This window comes from Lagopus leucura, unplaced genomic scaffold, assembly GCF_019238085.1.
Source record: "Lagopus leucura isolate 7727_CA_CO unplaced genomic scaffold, USGS_WTPT01 Super-Scaffold_100004, whole genome shotgun sequence".
Classification (NCBI taxonomy): domain Eukaryota; kingdom Metazoa; phylum Chordata; class Aves; order Galliformes; family Phasianidae; genus Lagopus; species Lagopus leucura.
The window spans coordinates 47,085,089-47,101,852 of NW_024962264.1; the positions used below are offsets into that span (position 1 = coordinate 47,085,089).

Below are 16,764 nucleotides of genomic sequence, written 5' to 3' on the forward strand. Positions count from 1 at the left end.
GGTTGTGGATGCCCCATCCCTGAAGGTGTTCAAGGCCAGGTTGGATGGGGCCCTGGGCAGCCTGGTCTAGTATTAGATATGGGTGGTGGCCCTGCCTGCAGCAGTGGAATTGGAGCCTCATGATACTTGAGGTCCCTTCCAACCCAAGCCATTCTATGATTCTATGAAACTCAGGTACTGTAGTTAAGTACAGAATTGTAAGATATGTATCTCAAAACATACGTTTTACATACTTTTTACATGGAGTATATTTAATCATCGTTTGGCATTTCAAATTTATCATGTCTTTTTTTAAATTTTATTTCTTCTTGATAGGAGAATGTAGAAGTATGATTCTGTCCATTTATAATAAACTTGGATAGTCTTTGTTTCTAGTGATCACTTGTCCTTCAAATACTTAGCCTTCTTATTTTTTTTTTTAGTCTACATCATCATTTCTAATATCAGTTTCCATATTTGTATTTTAGATGCACTTTTGTGTTTATATACACAGGGACATTCATGAAGAATAAATGCATAGTTGAAATATATTTAAGGCACATTATATTTTTATTTTATATATGGATAGAAAATATACACATTTCAAGTTTATTTTAATTTCGCAAAGTATAGATTTAAAAAAAAAATAATCATGTGCCTTTTTTTTTTCTGACTGGGATATGTTAAGAAACTATAAAATATTCTTTAACCATTTCCCTCTATCAATCATTGCAGTTTTTTCCATTTCAATTCTTCCTTAAATTGCCTTGTTTCATAATTATTCCAAGTCATTATCTGACAACCATTATGCACATATGTGTGTATGCATATTTTTATTTGTATAATTTTTTCTCATTGAAAGTAGCAAAATAGCCATATCATTTTTTGTAATTAAAATAATCAGGCTTTATCTAGCAAACTAGAATCCTCCTATTTAAAATAAATATATTGATTTTAATTACCTTCCTCAAGGATAGGTGTTAATCCCATTTCAATCCCCACCCTGAGTTGGTATGAACAAGATTAAGTACTTATCTCTAAACAGAGATGATTAAACAATACAGAGATTAGCAGTTTGCTAAGAAATGAAACTGAGAATTCACCTTGTTGGGTGTAGCAGTATGGAAATTGGAGGCAAAAATAAAACAAAAAAACAACAACAAAACAGCGTGAGAGAGTCTTTACAATGGCTTTAACAAGTACTGTACCCCCACATAGTAGAAATACATGCTGTATTTTCTACTTCTCATCATTCTTCACTTCTGGGCTCTTCTGGGGACATACATATTTTTAAGATAATATATTTGGTGTAATGTTTTCTTAATTGAAAGTGTATCAATATTATAATTGTTTAAGAGATCTATAGGTCATACACCAACAGGGCGTGATTATTCTAATGAAATGGAAGTCATTTGGCCTTCAACTACACAGAATTTAATATGCACCTGAGGCACAGATTAATGACCTGCTAATATATCTCATTTAATGTCTCATTTCTTAAATAAACCAAGTGATCTTTGGGAAACTATCCAATAAATAAATGAAAAAAAGCAGTACCTGTTATGACTTACTGAGTGCGTGTTACTAAAATTTGGGTAAATAGAAAGTATTCTTTGAGGTTTATGTACTATTTCAAAATTCAATCTGTGCTGCAAGTTTTCTAACAGTTAGGACTGTAAAAGAAGAGCTCCTAAAGTTCCATAGTGGGTCAGGCACTGAAATGGATATTATGCTGAGTGATGAATAGAAAAAAGTTAACCAGAATCTGATGTCTACAAAAGCAGTGAAGGTTCTCAAAGGGTGACAATTAAAGGTTCATTGCCTTTTATTTTCATTGCTTGCTGTGACCTTGATGTGGTGGATGCTGCACCTAGAGAGAGCTTCTGGCAGCCTTGAAGATGGATAGGAGCACCTAGAGTAGCAGTGGGGCAGCATATGAGCCTGGATGTGCCTTTGGCCATGTAATGGAGCTGTATCTTAAATGCTTTCATTCTTCCCGCCTGTTGCTGTGGTCCTAGGAAGCACCATATTCTCTCCAAATTGGTTGCAACAAAAAGGTTCCCCTGTCAGCCACAAGGAGCACCTTTAAGGCTGTACATGATCCATAGTACACCCTAGGAATGTCTGCTAGGAGCATACCCCCGTTTATGTTTTATATTCATTATTCATAACAATATTACATATTGTTATAAATGTTTAATATATGAAAGCTCAGCTCTTGAGGGCTTCACAAGGATCTTTTCCTATACCTACATAAGAAAGAAGGTGTCAGATACAGTCTACAATGTTGACTGAAATTTATAAAATTCTGCTTATTTTTTTCTGCTTTCCTTGAAGATTTTTATATTCTGTGCTTATTGTTGTTAGTTCTTTTGCATATGCCCATGCTATTGACATGCTGTGTGGCTTTTTTCCTTCGCATGCATCTGTTCAATGATCAAATTTAGAATCTTATAAATAGCACTAAGCTCATCCCTGTTAACGCAAGGGGATATTTTAGGTGTTTTCCAACATGTAAATTCAACAGACTGGTGTTTTCATCGAATATATTAAAAAGTAAGTAACCTTAGCTCCTAATTTTTCTTTAATAATAAAAAAAAAAGCTTATCTTTTCTGAATTCTACTACACAGACAAAGTATGCACCTGTTTAATTAATTATTTATTTCCTTGTAGTAATAGTCTTTAATGTTCTATTAAAGACTCACAGGAATTGAACTATTCGGTTGGATTCTGTAGTCTTTTAAAATATAATCCATGTAAAATCTGTATTAAACATATTTACAACATGTTATTTTATTTCCTAAATCTGGAAATCCTGCATGACTTTTTCAGCAGTAAAGAAAACAACATTAATAATTGAATATATTGGATAAATGAAGAAATTTCGTCCTCACAGATTCAGCGTAATTGCAATGCAATTTAGAAATTTTAATATGCATTCAAGGTCCCTGTTGAAATACTAATCTTTGTAACTTTTACCTTATAAAAATTGCTGCAAAGATCTTTACTGTAAGCAGCATGTGTCTGATAAAAAAAGAGATGTAGTAAAAGTGAAGAGTGTTTGGCCAATGATATTTGAGATGTTGGAAAAAAGGGCAAAAGTAAAGAAAAGGGAAAATGTTAGGTTAGTCTAGTGTCTTATATGAAAATGTAAGTAAATCAGAAATTGTTATAGTTAAAAGTCAGGTTGTTGAGCAGAGTTTAACCACGGGAATGCTAATCAATTGGTAAAACATTTACGTACGTCTGCGTGTTTTACATTTGGTCTGGTGTTTACATCCAGGCAAAGGTCCCGCCCAGAGCTTCAGGCTGGAGGAGAGCTCAGGGGAATCCTAATTGTGAATATAAATGTCCAATGAGAGGGACTAAAGATGAACATTAAGTTAAAAATCTAAAAGTAAAACGTAAAATAAAAGTAAAGATCACCAGAATTCTAATGCTGATGTGAATGAGTCCATTCTTAACCTTCTGTATGCACTTTTATTTTTATATTTCTTTTAAAATAAGGAAATGAACTCCTGAGAATAATAGTTTATTTATCTTCTTTCTCACAGAATCGAAGGGATTGGAAGGGGCCTCTGGAGATCATCCAGTCCAACTTAGTGCTAAGGCAAGATTCCTACGGCAGGTTGCACAGAAAAGCGTCCAGGTAAGTTATATATATGTCCACAGGAGGAGACTCTCAGGGCAGCCTGTTTGAGTGCGCCCTCACAGTAAAGAAATTCTTTCTCATGTGCAGATGGAACTTTCTGTGTTTCAGTTTGTGTCTTCTGCCCCTTGTTCTGACAGGAAGTTACTTATTAGTAATTGGAGAAAGTTTCTTCCTCCATTCTAATGCTGTGTATAAATTAATATACAGTAATATGGAAACTGAAGATATTTTTTTTTGTCAGTTCCTTCTTTGTTTCAGTTCCAAACATTCTTTTGAATGCGTGGCTTAGGGCAGGTTAGATATTTGCTTGTACAGAAGATGATTTTATCAATATACACTATTAATTTATATATATATATTTTTTCTCATCAGAATGGCACATTTTGAACAGTTTCACTGTGACTTTTACCAGTCCAATTACAACATAGATGACCAGGAAGATTACAGCACTTGTGACTCTAGTGAAAACTTGAGTGGAAATAGAAAGTAAGTATGCTACCAAAACAAAAAGAAGACGTTTCAAAACTCAGGTGAAATTAATGACAAAGAAAAGCATTCAGTTGAAACAAAAGGATTCTGTGAACAATGCAGCTGGAGTTTAAGGGTGAAGTAGAAGTTGTAGCAGTAGAAAGATGAAGAAAATACATGTATCCTTTTCTAATGCATTTTTTTGAAATCAAATGGTGACTTGTGCCCCTGGAAGAAAGACACTGAGGAAAAGAAGTTCTAAGTTAAGGAGATTTCTAAGCAACCATGTTGCAAGAGGCTGGATGTTGTTGCAGCCTCCCTGTTCAGCAGCTGATGAATTTGGCTGGTCCTAGGACTTGCACAGGGAGATGAAAAGGCCTGACCTGCCATAAAACTCTCTGCCCTACAAAGATGTTCATTTAGCCCTACCCACAATGGCAGTGCTCCACAGAGTCTGCACCTCCCTTCTGGAAAATATCAGGGAATAAAAAATAATTTTGATTGAAACAGAAAGATGGGTGTCAAAGGATGAGAGATTAGGCCCAGCTCTCTCTATGCCTTCTGGTCATACAGAAATAAAATTATATATAACAATAATCGGGAAATCATGGAAAATAGAGCAGCAAAGAGCTTTGAGATCTATACCTCCCCCAAGGCTGCTTTACTTATAATTAAGCCTATCATAGCCTATTATAAAGGATTGGGATCTGCACTAATGTTGAAAATAGTTGAAAATGTAAGCCATGGCACATGGGTGAAAGAAACAGTTCTAGGGAACCATTGAGTTGCTCACTGCCATCATTTGTTTCACTGCAATTTGCTTCTTGTCCCAGGAGCCAGACAGGACACAGACCTCTGGCTGGTGCTTTTGTCCCTTCAGAAATGCTGTTGCCATCTCAGAGTTACACAGGTCAGATTTTACAGCCAACAGTTCTATACAGTTCCAACACTCTCTCTCACCTTAGCTACACTGATGGTTTTGATGAGGAACCTCCTTTGCTAGAAGGTAAAAATAAAACCAAGGACAATGCATGTTTGTATGCTTCTGTTTCCTAACTAGTGTCAGCCACCAGAGTATCTACAACAGGTGCTCAGCCTGGCTGTTGAACTTGCCCTTGTGAATTCAACTTTGTCCAACTGCTTCTGTCCTTAAGCCTGAATTTTCTTATCCGAGGTCCGTAAGGGTTAATTCATTATGTCATTTATATGGCATATGCTTTACTACCACTAGATGACAGCATAACAATAAGTTTTACATTCATATTTCCAAATATTTTTCTGCTCCATGTTTATACTGCATGCATACTGGAATATCTTTAATTAATAAATATTGATAATAATCTTATTTGCTTATCTAGTAATAAATTTTACAGTTTGAAGATGCTAACTAGATTGTTTCAGTGTAAAGGAAATGTTTAAAGCTGCATTCAGCTTCAATTTGTTGATCATTTAACTGCATGGACAACATCATTCTTCATGATGATTGAATTATCTTAATGCTAGTGACTGACCTGTAGATGAACATTCAGTTAGCAAAACACCAGTACTACCTACATTAAAAAATAAAATAATAATAAAAAAATTGTGACTACTCCACAGTTATATAAAAGGAAAGTATGCAGCTCTTTTTTGCACTACTTTAAACCAGCAAGATCATTCTGAATGACATGGATAACTTCTAGACCTCCAACTCTCAGTCCTTCAGGCATGTAATCACACGGGCAGCTCACCCCGTGAAAAGGATGTTGAAATACAACTACTTGTGATCTGCAGAGCTGCAGAGACATTCATGACTGTGTCAAATAAATTGACCAAGGTCAAACCTTTTAATACTGAACAACCTTATTTATGTAACGTTTTGTCTTAGTTCGAGATGATGGATTGGTGAAGAGCTAGCTTTTCAAACAGCTCTAACATATTGTCAGTCTCAGTCATTTTGGCAACCAGTTCTGAATCTAGCTTTTCCTTGCTGGAGCATCTCAGGAAAAATGATTGATCTTTCAAGATGAAGTGTTTCTGAAGAAGTCAGAAAAGAAATCTTTGCAGTATCAGAATTCCTATTGACTTTAATGGGAAAGAAATTTGTTCTGTTTCCAGGGTTTCCTGTAATTACGTTTTAAATGCAAAAAGCTTATAAAGCACTCTACAAAGTATTATTAACTTGCCTTGAAGGAAAGAATGTCATTTTTAAGTGCCTCTGGCTGCTAAGGCTTAAGACACATCTCTTGTCAGACTTACCAGAATTAAATCATATATCTGTGTCTTCAGTTTTCCAGAATATCTTGAATTCTGCAGTTAATGTTAATTAGCATATTTTTCAGCATCTAAGTTAGTGCAGTTTATATATATATATATATATATATATTAATATAGGAAAAACAAATATTAACTTGAAAATGCTGAAGGCATTTCTTGACTCATTAGATTTAATAAAAAAATATTTCCAGTTTAGAATCAGAGCTGACTCTCAGCTATACTGGATGAAAATGTACAGCATGATCTACTACAGAATATATCATCCTACAACATTATCTTCATTCAAGTGATTAATTTGTTTAGGGATCTGTGATATCTACTGGGTTACTGTAAAAGTGTTGTTCTCTTGTAAGCAGTTCTGGAATTTCTCATTGCAGAACTTGGGATAAATTTTGAGCACATATGGCAAAAAACTTTAACAGTTCTAAATCCAATGAAACCTGCAGATGGCAGCATTATGATCGAGACGGACCTCACTGGACCTGTGGTTTTCTGTTTGGCCCTTGGAGCAACGTTGCTGCTGGTAGGTTGTGCTAATTTAAGTGATCAATTTTCTGACAAGTTAATGCCTCTGTGATTAATGTACATGAAGTAGCAGATGTAGATCTGACAAATATATGTATATATAAAATGAGTCATTCTCTGCTATTTTCCCAATATTACATGTAAAAAAGACTTCTTGCTTGAAAGCACATAATGTTTAATTGTAATGTAGATGTAATACAAGTAAAGTAGTGTGTTACTTCCAGTGGAAATAAAAGATCTCACCGTTATTGGAGATAGGGATTAATATGAACAAAGATCTGCACAGTACATAGGCTGAGGAGGCTCTTAACACTTGAGGTACAACATGAAGTAGATAAGGACATAAAAGGGAATTTCCAAAGGAGGGAAAAAGAAGGCATAGCAGACCAGCCCAGTTTTTAAAGCACTCTTGCTGCTTTTTTTTTTTAATTATCCTCTCTCATTTGTTATTCTGGGGAGTGCAGAGATATAAAAGAAAAATATATCTATCTTTATGCAACTAAAAACATTTCAACAAGAATTTCAACTTCTACCTCCCTGTCAAAATTTACAATACCTTTCTATAAATTTTGCTAGCATCTTCTTAATCTACACTCTCTTTCTATATCATCTGCTAAACAAAATATTTAAGCCTTTGCTTAAATTTTTTCCTCTTCATGAATAGATTTTCCTACAGAAGGAAAGCTGAAAGAAAGATTGTACAATAGTCCAAAATTCATCTATTTGTCACTGACAACAGAGGCTCTCTGGTGCTGCTGAAGGACGGCTCTGATTGTCAGCAACCATTTATCAGACAGGGACAAAGTGGGACTGTTCTGGGGAGGGTTTGCTGCACTGACACCTGAGGGAAGAGAAAAGGGGCTCTAATTCTCCTTTTCCTCTGTGATAAATAGTGCTGAATCAGAAGACTTGAAAGTTCTTACTCAATTTGTAATGTCAGTGCAGTACCTTGACTGTGCAAACTGCAATATAAAAGGCAAGTGTTATTATTTATGTGCCTGTAAAACTGAAAATATTTTAAAAGAGCAGAAACAGCAGCAGGAAATGGAATTTGGGAAAAGAAGGTGGAAAGCTACAGAAGATGGGCTCTCTCCCACCTAGAGAAATAAAGATGAGGGGAATAAAGAAGAAAGTGCTGAATTGACTACAAACAGAACAATGGAAGGAGAGTGTAAAAAAAATAGTGCTGTTGATTTTTCTCCTTGGACAGTGAGATATTACAATGAATATTAAGCTAGTATTATTGAAATAAAGTACCTAAATTACCATTTTTATTCTAAGATATTAAACATGTTGTCACTGGAAAAACAACCACTTTCAGTGCTCTAGATTTTAGCAAGAACAACTCCTCTGACACAGTCTACTCTGTCAGAGTTTTTGTGTCACAGTTTCACAGGAAAATGTTTATGGGATTTCCATGGCCATTTTAAAAATTCAAACTTCCTATTTTTATTTTGGATACATTTGAATACCAGAGTTGCTCTTGAGCTATATAAGTTACGATATCCTTTTATACTTCATAGGAAGTATACTTTTATACTTTATAGGAATGTAATTTGGTTAAAAGCTTGTTTCAAGGAGTAATTTAGAAATTTTACTTACTTTCAGCTTTTTAACTATGAAAAATATGCAAAGATGTTCTTTAAATGTTAACATTTCTTTTGGATCACAGAGAAAATGAGAAAGGGTTTCTTAGCCTGGCAGCAGGACTTGTTCTTCCTCATGCTGGTGAAAAGCAAGGCAGCTCCACTGCAGAGAAAGAAACAACAGCAGTGCAAAAGTTTGCACGCTTTGCATTTTGCATAGTCATTTGTCACAGGACTTCTCCATATCCTGAAACTGAGGGTAGCAGCACCCACTCCAGGCAGGTGCAAACAAGCACACAAGGTCTGACTTTCTTCTAACCTTGTTCCTTCCGCAGGACAAATTTAGTACTTTCAATTCATCAAAGCCTGCCAGGCTAATCAAGTCTGATTCTGGTTTTGCTTACATTGCTGTGAACTGGGAGTATTCCCGTGTGCGTGAGTCAGTATATTTACATAAGTTAGCAACAGCTCAAATTGGAACAAATGCGTTCAGCTGCGTTTTCTCTCTCATTCCCCTGCACCACAAATCAAACACTGCACCAAATGGAGGTTTCAGTTGGCTATGCTCCCTTCATCTCTGTCTCAGTAATTTGGTAATCTTAGATTAAGCTGCCAAATAGTGCTGTATGAAACCATTAAAAACACCAAAACAAACAGCCTAAAATATTAGCTTATAGTCATTATTGCATCTCTTTGAGACATAATTTTTCCTAATTGACCAACAGTATATGCTGCCCAAACAGCCACACACGTTAAACTTAATACAGAACTTTAGAAACTGAAATTGTGACTGATAATAATTCACCTATCACTGCTCTTCCACGCTACCTCTGTCATTAATTCTATTTGGTGAAGCAATTTTTCCTGATTGTTTTATACAAGTAGTATGCAAACACTAGCAAAGGTCTCTTTCTTTAGCAAGCACTTGGTCAATGCAAGACTGGGTAACCTGATTCTATCTAACTCGGAAGCAGAGGAGAGGTCAGCAATGAGCCAGGATGAGCTGAAAAGCAGATGGTGCTGATGGAGTGTCAGGTCTTACTAGCTGAGGCTGCCTTTCATTTAAGTGCTCTTTCTTCATAAGATGAGCTGACACCAACCTGCAACTTCAGGGTTTTCAACTTGTGCCACCACTAGATTATTCTCTCTCTTTTACATTTCTTTGTATCTGTCCACCTCAATACTGCTGGCATCCCGTGATTAGCTTCCATACAAATGAGGGACCAGAGAAACAAGGTCTTCAAAGATGTTTAGTTTCCCCCAGGATTCATTAAAATATGAGCTTGAGGACAGTAAATATCAATCCTCCTAAACCATTGTGGAAGAGATACCTGTAAATATTTTAAACCAGGAAAAGACTCAGTAATATTTCCATCTTTTGCACCATAAGAGAATCCAAGCATAAGCTACAAAATGAATGGAAAACTGAAACCCTCTCTAAGCTTCAATTCTCATGCAATTTATCCTATGCAGTATGTAATGAGTGACATATAAAAGTATACACACAAATGCATCTGAGTGTTAAGTATGTTTATATGTATTCTTATGTGTTAGAAAGGTGATGCACTGTGGCACTTCCTTTGACAAGTTTATTCCACAGTATCGAGCTGAGGGTTGAGTCATACATACATACAAGTAAAAACATGAGTCATGCAATGGCTTGGGTTGGAAGGAACCTCAAGGATCATGAAGCTCCAACCTCCCTGATGCACGCAAGGCCGCCAACCTCTATATCTAATAAACCAGGCTGCCCAGGGCCCCATCCAACCTGGCCTTGAACGCCTCCAGGTATGGGGCATAATGAGCTCAATAGGAAAAAGAAAATAATAGTATTGTTTAGGAAATGTAGAACCATGTTTTAAGTTGTATTGTTCAGCTTTGAAATTAAAGTCTGCAACATCCACAGTTCTCAATCTAACTGTTTTTGCAGTTGACTTTCAGTAGTAATTTGGGAAGTAGCAGCTAGGTCTGCTTTGCATGTGGATAGATGTGTGCAAGGCATCTATCCAGGGTTTAAGCTATCCCCTTCATAAATGCGTGTTATCTTTAAGAAGCAAAGTTCCAAAACAAACAAACTTGTCTTCATCCCAGATCGCTGTTTATTTTGGATGAACAGATGTTAAAATCACACTACTGTGTACCTGGCATTCAGTAGTTCTTTTGTTAGAATCTTGAAGAGAGAGAGAAAGATTTAGCAATATATCTTGAATGAGAAATGCACTCTTGTCTGGAGGTAATCCTCCAAAATAATGGCAAGAGATTAAGAAATTGGTGGTGCTATGGCCACTGGTGCCTGTTGTACTAGCTTTGTGTGTAAATTATAGAACATCAGACCCCAGGCTGTCAGGCTGGTACCTTTCAGAGGCACTAAATTCACACAGAGAAATAAAACCTGGAAGAAGGAAAACAAAACAAAACAAAACAAAAACAAAAACAAAACAAAACAAAAACAAAACAAAAAAAATCAACAGCCGTCTGGGGGATTTTTCTTTCAGTGGAGAACAAAAGAACATGAGCTGACTGTTGCTACTACAGTTTATCTAGAAATGAACGTGCTGTATTGATCTAACCACAGAGATGTGTCTTTCTCGTGATAGTCAAGGGGAAGAATGGTCACATTCATCTTGAAAAATAGCATAGTTTCAGCAAAGGCTTACTAGCTTTTGGGTTGTTGATTTTTATTTTTTTTTTCAGATCTACTTAAATCTGTAATAAAATGAAAAGTGTTTTAAGTGAGGCTGTTGTTTTACTTGGGACACTTTTCCAATGACCTACGTACTGAAATCGTGAAGGTTTTCAATTTCCACAGTCTTTGAATTTGTAAAGATTGGAAACATTTTCCTGACACTAAAAAGTGCTTTCCATGTCCATAATTTGTTCTCAGCTTGTTACCAGTTAAATCTTCACAAGCTTCCCTGACCAACTGCTGTGTTACTTCCGAGCCCAATGAGAATAAGGCTGAGAATCAGTGGGATAACTTTAAATTAGCAACAACCACATTGTCACAATTTTACCTTGGAATGTTTTGATGCAAAAATCACCCAAAAGTAGCAGCAGTGTTTTACAATTGAACCAATGAAGACAAAGTGAGGAGAAAGTGACTGTCAATAAAAAAAGTAGAACTAAGGTAGTGCTTAATTTCTTCCATCCACCTTGCAATCATTTGTTCCCTTCCAACACTATTTTTTGTATGTTTTTTCCAGGCAGGAAAAGTTCACTTTAGCTATGTGTATGGAGTGAGTATCACTGGGTGCCTTGTTATGCATGCCCTGCTGAACCTGATGAGCATCCCAGGAGTCTCGCATGGCTGTGTTGCAAGTGTTTTGGGCTACTGCCTGCTGCCCATGGTGATCCTGTCCTCTTCTGCAGCCATCTTCTCGCTACAGTAAGTACCAGTGCTTGGTAGCAAGAATCATCTGAAGGACCGTGAGTCAGAAGTGTTACAAAAATGTTTTGTAAATGGTTACGTAGTTAGTTTTATCTTCCAAAATTGTGAAGAAATACACCATTCTATGTAGGTGAAAATGGGCAAAATGGAAGAGGAAGGTCTGTGTTTGAGAAGGGTGATATAAAATCACTTTAATATGATTCCACTGTTTCCCAAGGGGACTAAGAGTGGCTTTGATTTTTGCAGCAGCCCCAAATATGCTTTTTGTTTTCCAAGAACCAATAGTATCCAAACTAAGGTATCAATTTTGAAAGACACTCATAGACTTTGGTTTGACATAGCTGATTCTCTTGGTTGTTTTTTTTTTTTTTTTTTTGGTTTGGTTTGGGTTTTTTTGTTTTTTTTTTTTTGTTCATAATACCAGGCTTCCATCCTTGTATTTCCTTTCTTTCTGTAGACTGACTTCTGTGTAACAGAATGAACCTTTAATGAAGTGGAGCATTAAGATGTAGCTAAGTCCTATTCTCCAAAGAATAGTTATGGTATAATCACTTTGAAAAAAATAATGTGCAGCACTGTATATACCTCTGTGAGTGTATGGAGGAGTGTTAATTAATATACATAAGAATTAAGAAATTTTCATGCAAGCCCCTCCTTCCTCTTCATTCCCTAAGCTTTTTGAGATATGGACTGTGTTTACCTCTATGCTGACATAAAGAAAAGCATAAAAATGTTCCAGGTCTTGCCTGAAGGCTTTGGGCAGTACTTTTTATCCATAGTGAACACAGTATTAATAATAGCTCCCCTCCTTGGTCTTTTTGAATATTTTCTGAACTCTCCAACCAGCAAGACATGGGACTTGGCAGCTGATGAGTAATAAAATTACCTGTTTCTTTTATCTGATAAAACTGCAATTTTAGGTATGAAATTATTTTTTAAGGAAATGATACTGCATTGTTAAGATTTTAGCATAATTGTTGCTTGTTTTTGTAGAGCTATAATATATTAGACTGACCTTATTCTGTATATTCAAGTGTTACTCAATTGTCCTTGAAAAGATGAGCAGCAGTGACACTAAAGATGCCACTCATTCTCTGTTCTCCAACACTTCCATATTTGCTTGATTAACCTGTTTAATAATCCACCCAAATAAAAGGTGCAAATATGTAATCAGAGGACAGATGGGGCTGACTCCAAGCCAGCTGTTATAACTGCATGGGATGCTGTTGACTGTACAAGGAGTCACCAAGCACACACCATAGCCTTGTAAAATGCTGTGAGTTTGAGAAAGCACATCCTTTGAAAATCTATAGTCTAGTAGATAGACTTTACAAAAGTAAACTATAATTTCTGAAATGAATTGATAATGTCAAGTATCTGTCTCTAAGATTCTGCAGTCCTTTCTCATTTGCTATATGAAACTCCTTGAATCAATAAAAAGTTATGTATTGCACAAAGATCTATTATTAACTTGTACTAAAATTAAGTAGCAGATTTAAATCCAATATGACTCATTGTTTTTAATTTTAAAGATTATTTAAAATTGCAAAGGAAAAACAGCAGTACATTCGTGCTTTTTTCTTTTCCTAATCTTTGTGAAAAGTTATTTCAACCATTTCAAATTGTAAAGAATTTGAAAACTTCAATCTGTTCTCATAGAAAATATACATAAGATTGTACGCATATAAAATGAAAGATAAATATTAATTCAACAATTTGTGGCATTCATGATCATCTATTTCAGTGTTAATTGGGAATGACACAAAATGTGAAACCTTTGGATGCTGAATGGCACCATAAGAGAGGACCAGTTCTCTTATTCAGACTTGTGTGGAACCAGATTCTCTAAAGCTTCACTTGTAGCCATCTATGCTGATGTCATGCTGAGGCCAAGCTGATTAAGCGATCTTTCTGGAAGAAATATCAGCAATTTTTTTTTCCTGGAAATAAAAAATAATTCTTCACTATCACCTCTATGAACAGGCTGACCACAGCATTTCCTTGACTAAATAGTGAAGGAAATGAGTTCAAGATGGGAGAAAAGATTTATTTGGCCCATCTGATGTACAGGACTCATTTGATGACTCTATCTGCAAGTTGTAATAGAGAGGGAGAGGCACTGCTCTTGTTTGCTCACCCAGCTCTATCTTCGTACTCCTCCATAAACCCTCTAAGCTACTGTAAGCATGACACCTTTTCCTTGTCCGTCTCCCATGCAGGATGATCTAAACCTCATCAACACATGAGACATGCTGTTTGCTAAAGCTAGCCTGCTCATATCAGCATTTAGTGTGCTGTAAGATCAAGGACTGAATGTACAAGTGCACAGACTTATCCCTTGGCTCCAACAGGATTTTATGTCACCTTTCCATCTTGCTCTCTGCCTGTTCTGGAACAAACCATTAGAGGCCATTGGATCCTCAGTGCAATGCAGAGCTCTAAATTGTACTGCCTTGTAATTGGCCCCTAAAGAGTCATTACAGTAGCTGCAAATTATCCTCAGGCAGCAAGTTCCTGTAGATTTCTAACCTCTGCAACCATATGGATAGATCAAGAAGCAATCCATACTAGCTCTGAGTTTCTGGCTAGCTGGTTAACTGAGCATCTTTGTGTCTCTGCTTGGAGAAGAGGCTTAGTTCACAGTGTAATCACAGTGTAATTCCCTGAATGCCTCTGCATAGGCTTAGCAGGACACTTCAACTGAGAATAATAAACTACATGGTCTTTATTGTTTTATTTATAGTGCCTTGATGTTGCAACAAGGTGCTGAGTCACCTTAAAATCAGTTTTCTCCTTCCTTTCCAAAGCTGCAAGAGCTAAGAACATCAAGTACCTTTATTGGCTTGGAGACAGAAAGAAAGGAATGAAGTATGACTTTATGTAAATGCAATACGTAAACTAAGGCAATTAAAGGAGAGCTTTATTCACTGTGGTTTAATTTAGTGAGATTTTGGAGGATTACCTCCAGCACAAGATTAGTGAAGATTATTTTTGACAAATGAGCCCAAGTAGGTATACATAGTCTGTTTCTGATTCTGATTCTGTTTAGCTGGTGCTTTGGAAGAACAGAGTCCCACAAAGTCATTTAGCAAGTGGCAGATGTTCGTTCATTCTGGAGGTCCTTGAGACTGACACAGCAAGTGTGTGTAACACAGACAACTCAATATGCACCTCAGCAGCATTGTGCACATGAGCTCATGCATTTTATAGAAGTAGACTGCAAATACAGTGCGCAAATAAAACATATATGAAACATTATTTATTGGCATGGTCTTGCTCCTACAGGGATTAATAGCCAAATCTCTAATATGCAGGAATATTTCAGCAGGCTTCTGGCCACAGTCTCATAATCACCCATTCTCCTGGCCACCCTGCACCTGAGAAGCAGCAAAAATTAACTTTGGAACGGCTTAGTTGTCACTGAGGGGCAGAGTGGAAAGCCACAATGTGAAGAGAATGTCAAAATGAGCAAAAATACATTTCCTCAGTGTTTCTTCTCCTGTCCCTTACACTACTCTAGATGTGAAGCTTTTAAAAGCCCACTTAGGCTTTCTCTTGGGAGACACCTACGTGCATGGCCAGCTGAGTGTACATCCTGAATTGTTGCTCCTCAGTCTGAGACACACTTCAGACCTTTGAAGTGTTACAAAACTACATCACCTCGAGGTCATCATTCTACCTGATGGAAGAGTAGGATTGTAGTGTCATTATAAATCCTAGTGACTTCTGCTTGATGGATTTTGGCTGAATAAGATCTTTGCTAACTTAAAAGAAAAAAAGAGTCTTCAGCTGCTGCATCTATTGGAGACCACAAAGATACTGGAAACCAATTTCTCTTTTTGGCAGTACTGCTGATGACACTGCTGAAGGAATTACCTTGGTCTCTTGATTCTTGCAGCATCTGTTATCTTATCAGTAACGAGTTGCCAGACATGAGCTCATGATTTGATGCTACATGTGCTAACAAACACACTTTTTTGTTTCTTTCGTTTTTCTTGCAGTGGAATCCTGGGAACTTTGTTAGCTCTGTTTGTTATTGGATGGTGCAGTTTGTCAGCCTCCAAAATTTTTACCTCTGCCTTGGCCATGGAAGGACAGCAGCTCCTTATTGCATACCCGTGTGCTTTGCTGTACGGACTCTTTGCACTTCTGGCAGTTTTCTGAAGCATATTTCCTGGTAGCCTTATTACAGTCTGTTTATGTTTGTTGGAGGGATAGGAGGTTATTTAGTCATTTTTAAATTGTGCAGAATTGCATTAAGTTCCATTAACAAAATTAGATTATAGAACTTACCTTTTATTTGCTTAATGGCTGATAATAAAATAAAAAAAAAAAAAGGAAACTAACAGGCAGATGATTGTATTGCTGATGTTTTGAGAATCTTGCAGCTTAGAGAAAATAGGTTTGTATGGAGAAGATAGTAAAAATAGTAAAAAAGAAATAAATGACAATTAAAAACAAATCTTGTCTTTTGAGTGATTACAATACATATAGTATATACACTGGAGAGTAACTGGAAAGTAATAACACAAATATTTAACAGATCTAGTGATTCTAGTGAAAATGCACATTTGTTTCAGAAAAAAAAAAAAGCCTATTATTTGATTACTAACAACACAGAATTTATGCAGTTTTTTCAGTTATTATTTTCTATATTTAACAGAGGATTTAGTGGCTCTGCTTTGTGATGTGGAATAATTGTCCAAGTAACAGGAAGAACAGGTTGCTACAACAGAGGGAGGAAACTAGAAATGTCATCTTGTTTTATTTTTAAGAGGTTTTGCTGTCCAAAACCCTATTGTACTTTTTGTAATGTACAGTAATGTTAGATTTTAAAATTGCCACTAAACCACTACCTGCTGTCACTGCAGAAAAGCACCACACAAAGCAAATGCAGCTCCTAAAAATG

At 36.3% G+C, this 16,764-nt stretch overlaps 1 protein-coding gene across 2 annotated transcripts; it reads left to right on the top strand.

The window, feature by feature from the left end:
- Positions 1-2,446: 2,446 nt before the first annotated feature.
- Positions 2,447-16,317, top strand: YIPF7 (Yip1 domain family member 7). Of its 2 annotated transcripts, none has more exons than XM_042871563.1 (7): positions 2,447-2,535; positions 3,535-3,629; positions 4,005-4,118; positions 4,934-5,106; positions 6,803-6,879; positions 11,671-11,852; positions 15,857-16,317. In XM_042871563.1, exons 3-7 carry the CDS (start codon positions 4,006-4,008, stop codon positions 16,017-16,019), a joined length of 708 nt encoding a protein of 235 aa, XP_042727497.1. In that variant the 5' UTR covers positions 2,447-2,535; positions 3,535-3,629; position 4,005; the 3' UTR covers positions 16,020-16,317. The 2 variants fall into 2 exon arrangements, with proteins under 2 accessions (XP_042727497.1, XP_042727496.1); XM_042871562.1 differs by having other exon boundaries at positions 2,453-2,535; positions 3,535-3,628; positions 6,734-6,879.
- The last annotated feature ends 447 nt before the right edge of the window (positions 16,318-16,764 follow it).

Bases quoted from the DNA above. Each gene is read 5' to 3' on its own strand.
- YIPF7 (XM_042871562.1), top strand. From the start codon at position 4,006: ATGGCACATTTTGAACAGTTTCACTGTGACTTTTACCAGTCCAATTAC. The intron at 5,107-6,733 runs GTAAAAATAAAA...TTCTCATTGCAG, and splicing joins GGAACCTCCTTTGCTAGAAG to AACTTGGGATAAATTTTGAG. The intron at 11,853-15,856 runs GTAAGTACCAGT...TTTTTCTTGCAG, and splicing joins GCAGCCATCTTCTCGCTACA to TGGAATCCTGGGAACTTTGT.